Below are 8,499 nucleotides of genomic sequence, written 5' to 3'. Positions count from 1 at the left end.
GTTTGGTGACTCGGACTGACAGGGTCGAACCCAGGGTGCACATGTCGCCAATGAGTGCAGTACGTCGGGACTGGGGTGGGATGAGAGCTGCTCCAAACGGGTCTCGACGCCGGACGTGCAGGTCCTCGCGGCACTCCCGTCGGTTCCATTCCGACCCGAGCGGCCGCGGTGACGGTGCAGCGTCCAGGGTGACCGTCCAGGGCGCGATGTGCTTTCCTGATTCGCCGAGAATACTGTGATGCGTCTGCGCCGGTTGATTGCTTTGAAAATATGTGTTGCAACTGCACCAAGTGTCGCTGCCAGCTTGAATGAATGTTTGTGATAACATTTAAATAAATTATTCAAAAAAGTACTGACTGTGAGCTGAGATGAGCTGAAAATAAGAAAACAGACAGCCAGGCATTATAAGCCAACAACAAGGGGTCCCACAATGTATCACCTATGTGTGTGTCATAGAAAACGCCATCCTTGTCCATCAAAAACTAACTATTCGTTCAGAGAGTAGTTATTCTGAATAACAGAAGCCTTGAAGTCTAAGTAATATTGCATTTAGCATTTAATCGATATAACCAAGCGATACTCAAACGACCCTGCTATCTCCGGAAGGAATGTGATTAATCAATTCATCATACACCTTTCAATAGTTCAATAGTTTCAATAGTTAGGACAAATAGTTATCAGAGCGAACAGCTAGAGGCGGATTGTATTGGAAGTCGCGACTTAACTGGCTCATTGTCTAATGTCTATTACGATTGGCCTTGGTTAATCGCATATGACGCCCCGGACGGGAATACAAGACGCGTTCCGTATACGAGTTGGCCGCCGCCTGCGGGTCGACTGTGCCGCGCGACAGCAGTGTACTGCGGTACAGTCTACTACTCCTAGCGCTTTTCTATTTGTTGAGAGGCTATTGATCCTCTCTCTCTCTCGACATGGAGAGGCCATCGCAGAGCTATGGGATAATAGGATAGGGCGGAGACATTGGACTGTGCGGACCACCGACGTTGCACCGCGGCGGCAGAGACTGTCCCGGTGGGACGGAAATGTCCGGATTGGACAGTCCGCTCTGCCGCTCGAACGGTCGACCGGGAGAGGGTGTAGGACCTGTCCTCACCACCGCCTCTCTGGTGGCGGTCTTCCAGGACAGCAAGGAAAGCGTGGGGGCCGGGGGGGTTCGAGTGGATTCACAAGGACGGATGTAACCCTCCTATCGCCGGAGTGGCGGACGCCGGGCCGGGCCGGGACGGAAGGTGCGGTCAGATTCGTGTGGGCTGCCTGTTATCGCTAGTCCTTCCAGGCCTGCTGTGATAGTGTTTGTTTGCATGACCGTTTTGAAAACGTCACTACTTTGGAAAAGTTCGCCATAGGATTTCAGAGGGCGAGTAAAAATACAAGTATTGATAACATAAAAGGATCGAGCACTTCCGAAACAAGTGTGTAGGATTTAAAAAACAGATTAGCGTTAATTAGTACAACTTTTTGCGTTGTTCGATGGCCAAATGGCAAAACCTATTCGTTCGATCTGCGTATAGGTGGCGCCAGTGAGAGGCATTCCGGCAAAACCTTCAGCATATGGGCAAAACGGAATGCTGATCCCACTCCACAGAGTCAGTCGGTAAAACATTCGCTATTCGCCATAACTGATTGAACTGGGGCAAAACCTTTGACGATTTGGATAAATGCTTTATGCTGTTAACAGAAGGATCCTGTGTTTCCACAAATCCAGCTGTTCAAACTCATCAATCAATCATCAATCATCAATCATCAATCATCAATCATCAATCAATGAATTCATTTTACTTCATCATCAATGACTTCATTTTACTTAACAATGCTACCAATGGCACTACAAAAGGTGCGAAAAAATACACGAAGGTGTGACAACACCACGCACTTAAACTCAAACTGGAGCGAATACGTTACTCATTTCAAGTTCAGTAAAATACGCATGGCTGGTCATCAATTAAGAACGACGCCAAATGCGAATAGAGAGGGTTTGTCAACTCGAGATAGTTGAGTACTGTGCGAACAAAGTCAACAAATGGGTAACTAGCAGCCCCGAAACCCTTGAGCAACATCAGGGTAACCGGTTAAGTCGCCTGTTCTTTAATCTAAAAGTCAAAGGTGGTGATAAAGTTGTAACAAACTATCAAAAGATAAAAAGGTAAAGATATCAATAACAATCAGAAGTAGGTAATGAGAAGGTAAAAAGTAGTTACATATATAAGATTACGAGGGCAGAGAAGTGCAGTTTGTTTGATGATCACTCAGTAGCATCACGGCCACAACCCGCTGGCGCTCCTAGATAGACATATATGATAGCGTACATATCCGGCCAATCCGTAGCACCCGTTTCGATGATCACTTTCCCACTGGTGGGCCATCCAAACCCATCCGTCTGTCTATCTAATCACGCTCTTCAGTTCGACTCTAATGGACGATTAGGGGACCACATCCGGCGCGGCAGCCGGTGCCACCGTCAGTTGCGCTCGTCGGTCGCCGGCTCCCGGTCAGCTGGATCCGCCGCCGTCGCCCGGGTCATACACAGCTCACCGAGAGGCCACCGCTCGGGTCACGATGGTTTCCGCAGGACGCCGCCGGCCCTGGCTGGCTCTCATCCCGCTGGCCCTTCTGCTGCACGCAGGTGAGTTGGAAAAAAAAAACACAGGAAAACTACTTATCCTTGTTAGTCGACAATGAGGACACGACGGCCGGACGTTCGGCGAAAGGAGTGTAAGTTGTAACTGCAAACATAACAATGACGCGGTGTTCGGGATAGTACAAATATTAAAATATGAAGGTTAAAATCTGCTCTCACCGTACCGTTATTATCACCGCAGAGATTAAATAGGTTTGATTTAAGCACGGAGACAGCTGCAATCAGCTACTCTTTATGGCGCATATGCGTTAAAACAAATTTTAACTACGAGTCCCCCCCCCCCCGAAAAAAATATAGAGTTCATTTCGGTAGTTCGAACGGGTTATTTGCTAAGTTGGGCTACCGACGCTTATCAAGATCTTATCTCTTTAGTCTGCTAATTCTTATGCAAGATCGATTCAATGCAACCAGAGTCAACCATTGAAGAAAGCTAATAATAAAAAATAAAAGCTGAAGCCTCGAAGACAGACCAATCGAGGGACGGCTGGCAGCTCAGTAAATCGAGTCCCGATAGTGGTTGTTACAAGACCAATTGCACAATAGCGCCGTCAAGTAGTCAGCATGGGAGCGTAGGAGCTAGGAACGTACTCAGTGGGCCCCCGTTATCAATCACATTGGGACCAAAACTCCACTAAACGAATGAGACAGGTGGAGTGCAAAGGCATTGGCGAGCTCCTCCCTTTGGCACCCTTTAGAAACTGAAGAAACTTACCTACAAAATAAAAACATGGAAAGAAAGAACACATCCTTCTATTGTTGAAAAGTGAGAACACACATAAATATTTACGATACTTTTACACAAAACATTCATAATCTACACCCAACCACACAGTGAGTCAGGTAAGGTTATTTTACATTAGGTAAGGTTACGTCAGGTTAGAATAGGTTTTGTTAGTTCTGCTTGAAGTGTACCTGATTTTTGGCATTGAATGATTGTATGAGCAATTTTCTAGATTGACATGGTTTCTGACAACATGGTGTGGCTCTTATTCAATTTTGAGTCTAGGGTGCAAAAGTGGAATACCACTAAGTTATTCATTAGTACAACATATGCGGTAGGTGGACCGTGGATACATACATAAATAAAAACAAGGAAAATAAGAAATCGTGTTATTTCCCAGGCTTCCCCGGCACGATCTATCAAGAAGTCCTATTATCGATGGATGCGACTGATTGATGATGATGATTTGGAGTGAAGGGGCGCACCAGCTGCGAGGCTATATCGCGCCCATTTCTTATTTGACTTCCTCAGTGTCGGGCGTTAAAAATCACCTGAAGGCCGGAGGCCGCAATAAACGAAAAGAGGCGAGAAGAGTCAAGCAAAAAGGACTCGTCACCTAAGACTGCTCTCAAAGAAAGTTGGGCTCCGCGCAGGCCCAGAAACTTCAGCCGCTCAGCTTCCAGTCTTGGACACTCCAGAAAAACGTGTCGGACGGAAAGTCTGTCGCCACATCTCGCACAAACAGGTCTTGGGCCGACGCCAATAAGGTGTCCATGGGTACCGAAAGTGTGTCCTGTGCGAAGCCGACAGAGGATGACCTCCTCTCGACGCGACTTGCGTGACGCAGACAGCCAGGTTGCCAAACCCGGTTTGATGCGTAGCAGCTTGTTTGTCTGACATTTGCTCCAAGCCTCCTGCCACTTTCCGCGGAAGAATGAGCTCACCGTAGGGAAAAAGTCCCTGGCCGGTAGAGGGAACCGGCGGGAGCAGGGCTGCCGCGCCGCATGGTTCGCAGCACGGTCCGCCCGCTCATTGCCAGCTATACCAACATGGCTGGGAATCCAGCAAAAAGTCACTGAGGTACCCTCTCGGTCGAGAGCCGTCAAACGGAGAAGAATCTCCTGTACGAGGGGGTCAAGTGGATAGAATTGTGTCAAGGACTGGAGTCCGCTCAATGAGTCGGAGAGGACAAGATATGACCGAGCGGGATGAATCTGGATAAAACATAGAAGTTTGAGGACGGCGACCAATTCGCAGGTAAAAACGGATGCATGTTTAGATAAAGTAAAACATCGCACAGCGTCGCCGCAGACGAAGGCACAGCCAGCACCGAGGTCCGACTTGGACCCATCGGTGTATGCCACGGCATGGCCTGAATATGATTCAATATGTTCCAATGCCTTCGCCTTGAAGGCCAGAGGCAGAATTTGGTCTTTCCGTGTGCCTGATAGGGTTAGGTCCACAGAGGGGACAGATAACCTCCAAGGCGGTTCAGGCAGGATAACAACTCGCATGATGTCCCGAGTGCTTAGGCCACAATCTCGGAGGAGATCGGCCGTTCGGGTGCAGAAAACTCGAGAGCGGCTCCTCTCGTCGCCATCAAAGACTGCTAAGAGCGACCTGGAGAAAGCCGGTCCGTGAGCAGGATGGGAAGGGAACTGACGAAGTTTGATGGCGTATCGCATGCCCAACATCTGCCTTCGTAAGGCCAGAGGGGGCTCGTTCGCCTCAGCTAACAAGCTGACGACAGGAGTAGTTCGGAAAGCACCAGTCGCAATGCGAATCGCTGCGTGGTGGACAGTGTCAAGGATAAGCTTGGATGAGGATGCAGCGTTGTCATAGATAAAAGATCCATAGTCCAGACGGGACCGCACCAGAGACCGATAAAGAAGGAGTAGCGTACTACGGTCAGCGCCGTAGGACATGCGAGCGACACACTTCAGAATGTCAAGAGCTTTAAGACATCTGTCACGGAGACACTTTATGTGACTTCGGTAAGTGAGTCGACAGTCAAGAGTCATGCCAAGGAACTTGGCCTCCGCAACCACTGGTATGGCTTCACGGTAGAGCCTCACCACCATGGGTGCAGTGGGGCGACGCTTACGGGAAAACTGCATGCCTACCGTCTTTGCAGAGGAGAACCGGAAGCCGTTCTCCTTGCCCCATGCCTCCACTCGAGCAACTGCCATCTGCAGCTGTCGCTCCATTGATCGAGTCGACGCCGCACTGCACCAAATAGCGAAATCATCGACGTAAAGAGCGCGGCCGATGGCTGGAGAGAGGACCTTTTCAATGTCGTTGATCATGACACCAAAAAGCGTCACGCTGAGCACACCGCCTTGTGGGACTCCATTAATCTGGGCGAACCGCTCAGATAACTGGTTGCCCACACGAACACGGAAGAAACGATCACCAAGAAAACTGCTTAGAAAATGACCCATCGTGCCTCGAATGCCTAGCTTATGCAGCTTCTGTAAGATACCGAATCGCCAAGTGGTATCATACGCTGCTTCAATGTCGAAGAACAAGGCGCCTACTTGACGACCTTGTTTAAAATTCGAGCGGACAACTGAGTCAAGAGTAAGAACGTGGTCGACAGTACTCCGGTGCTTTCTAAAACCACACTGAGAATTGGCAAGAAGTCCGTGCCGCTCCAGATGCCAGGTAAGTCGGATATTCACCAGCTTTTCCAACAGCTTTCCAACGGCGGATGTGAGCGCAATTGGGCGGTAGTGCAGAGGGTCCAAACCGCTCTTCCCTGCTTTTAGAACAGGGATGACAACTGCCTCCCGCCAGGAGTTTGGGTAAACACCCGTCATCCATAGGAGGTTGAACAGCTGAAGGAGAGCATCCAGAGCAACCGGAGGGAGATGGCGAAGCATCTCATTGTGGACAGAATCCGGGCCTTCTGCGACACATTTAAGACAGCTTATAGCTGACTTGAGCTCAACCATTGTAAAAGTATCGTTGTAGCTCAAAACGTCGGAGGTGCTAAAATTGACCCCAGAAGCTTCACAAGACGAGCGGTGCCTGACAAAGGATTCGTCGAGGGACTCATCACCACACCGCCGATAGAGGGCGCGGCCTATCTCCGAAGCAACGGCGTTTGGCTCCATGATGTCCCTTCCATCCACCTTCAGCACGGGTAAGGGTACAGAGGAGTGCCGGCCCGAGATGCGCTTTATGCGCGACCATACTTCGCCGATTGGAGTAAAACGATTAAGAGTGCTGACATATCGTTTCCAAGATAAGATCTTGGCCTCTTTGATAGTGCGCTTGGCAACCGCTCTGGCTCTCTTAAAAGCTATCATGTTGGCCGTGGAACTATTCCGCTGAAAGGCACGGTAGGCACGCTTTCGGGCACGAATTGCATCAGAGACTGATTGAGAGCTAACCAAACCGGTAAGCTCCTGACAATTCCTATTTCAGAAATCCCATCTCAGCGCTACGTCCACTGACGCTCTGTCACTCCGTTCCAGGCTCGGCGGCCCGTCTAAGCGCCGCTGCGCAGGACGACGAAGGGTTCGACATTCTCGCCGCCATCAAGGACGAGGTGGATACCATGAACACAAACCTGGATGAGCTCTCGGCAGCCATCGATAGTGCGATGACCACGACCGAGGCCCCGGCTCCAACGACCACCGGGCAGCCGTCACCCACTCCAGCGCCCACCACCCAACCACCGACCACCACAACCACAGAGGCGCCGACAAAACCGACGACGACGAAGGCACCGACAGAGGCACCGACAACCAGGACACCGACAACTACGGAGCCACCCACAACCACGGAGGCACCTACAACCACGCAGGCACCAACCACCACGGAGACACCCACAACCACGGAGGCACCTACAACCACGCAACCATCGACCACCACGGAGCCATCGACTACCACAGAGGCACCAACAACCACGGAGTCATCGACCACGAGTGTCACATCAACGACTGGAGGGGATGAAAATGGCACGAATCTTTCAGGTAATGAGGACGTTGACGTTTTACACAGGCAGATCAGAGATACTAAGCAGCGTGGACTATTGGTATCCAGACGTCTTCCCAGTCCCAAACTCAGCGACGTTCCTTGTAGTAGCTTTGCAGACATCCCAGCTACGCTGGACAAGGCACAGGAAGCGCTTGACCTGGTCGCCCAACAACAGTTCGCCAACACCACCCTGGAAAAACTGCAGGCCAGCAACACTGATCTCAACTTCACCACCTCCTGTGTCGAGCGTAAAGAAATCAAACCGGACGACAGCACGGCGATAAAGGAAGCCATCTCTGCGGCCGAGACGAGCGGCGAGGCGGCCTCTGACACCATCGACCACGCCAACCCGACGACGCCAACTCCTGAGGACGACTCCGGGTTCCGTTCGGCCACCATCGCGCTCGGCGTGCTCTTCTCTCTGGCGGTGGTGGCCATCGCCGGACTGGCCATCTATGCACAGCGCCAGAAGTCGGGCGGACACATGAGCTAGGCGGGCCAGAACCCAGCGCGTGGCTCCACCACCCCCACGGGCATCTAATCGGCCGACTCTCGGCTGTCTGGAGGGGCGCGGAAGGCGAGGTTCTCCTATCAAGAAACATTCGTAGAGTAATCCTTGCGGACTATCTCGCATTCAGCTTTGTATCGGCGAGACGCTTATTGTGCTTTGTACTGAGTGAGTGTAAGCGCAAGTCGGCTGTTTGACTCAGAGAGTGGGTCTCGTGTTTGTTGAAGCGTTGTTGACTTCCGCTCGTACTGTGCCTGCCCACCACAATCCCGCAAAGCGAGTGGTGTAAATTTACCATTACAATTGCCATAAAGCTTCAAAATATGAACAAATGATGTCAATAAATCAAACAGTTACACCATATGCACCTCCTACTAACTTCAACCCCGGTGCCCACACTCCGACTTTGGATCGCGGGGCGGCGTAGGACCCGTGCCATGTCTGCGCGCGGTACGGGGCGGGTCACCACCGCGGACTTATCAGCACCTATCGCATCATGTCGACACGATCAATACCTGCCCATATCGCGGGCGGCGAGCGGACCACCGGCAGCTGACTGGTCCTCCACGCCACCGCAAGACATGCGAGACAGGCGTGAAACCAGCTGACACACGCACTTAGTACTAC

The 8,499-nt window shown here is 51.1% G+C and overlaps 1 protein-coding gene across 1 annotated transcript; it reads left to right on the top strand.

Moving 5' to 3' along the window:
* The first annotated feature begins 2,247 nt into the window (after nt 1-2,247).
* Nucleotides 2,248-8,233, top strand: LOC122375022 (cell wall protein DAN4-like). Its single transcript, XM_043354162.1, has 2 exons — nt 2,248-2,644; nt 6,860-8,233. The coding sequence occupies exons 1-2, from the start codon at nt 2,578-2,580 to the stop codon at nt 7,855-7,857; spliced, it is 1,065 nt and encodes a 354-aa protein (XP_043210097.1). The 5' UTR covers nt 2,248-2,577; the 3' UTR covers nt 7,858-8,233.
* The last annotated feature ends 266 nt before the right edge of the window (nt 8,234-8,499 follow it).

Source organism: Amphibalanus amphitrite, unplaced genomic scaffold, assembly GCF_019059575.1.
Source record: "Amphibalanus amphitrite isolate SeventyFive unplaced genomic scaffold, NRLGWU_Aamphi_draft 001759F_arrow, whole genome shotgun sequence".
NCBI classification, from domain to species: domain Eukaryota; kingdom Metazoa; phylum Arthropoda; class Thecostraca; order Balanomorpha; family Balanidae; genus Amphibalanus; species Amphibalanus amphitrite.
This window is presented reverse-complemented; position numbering and strand designations above follow the sequence as displayed.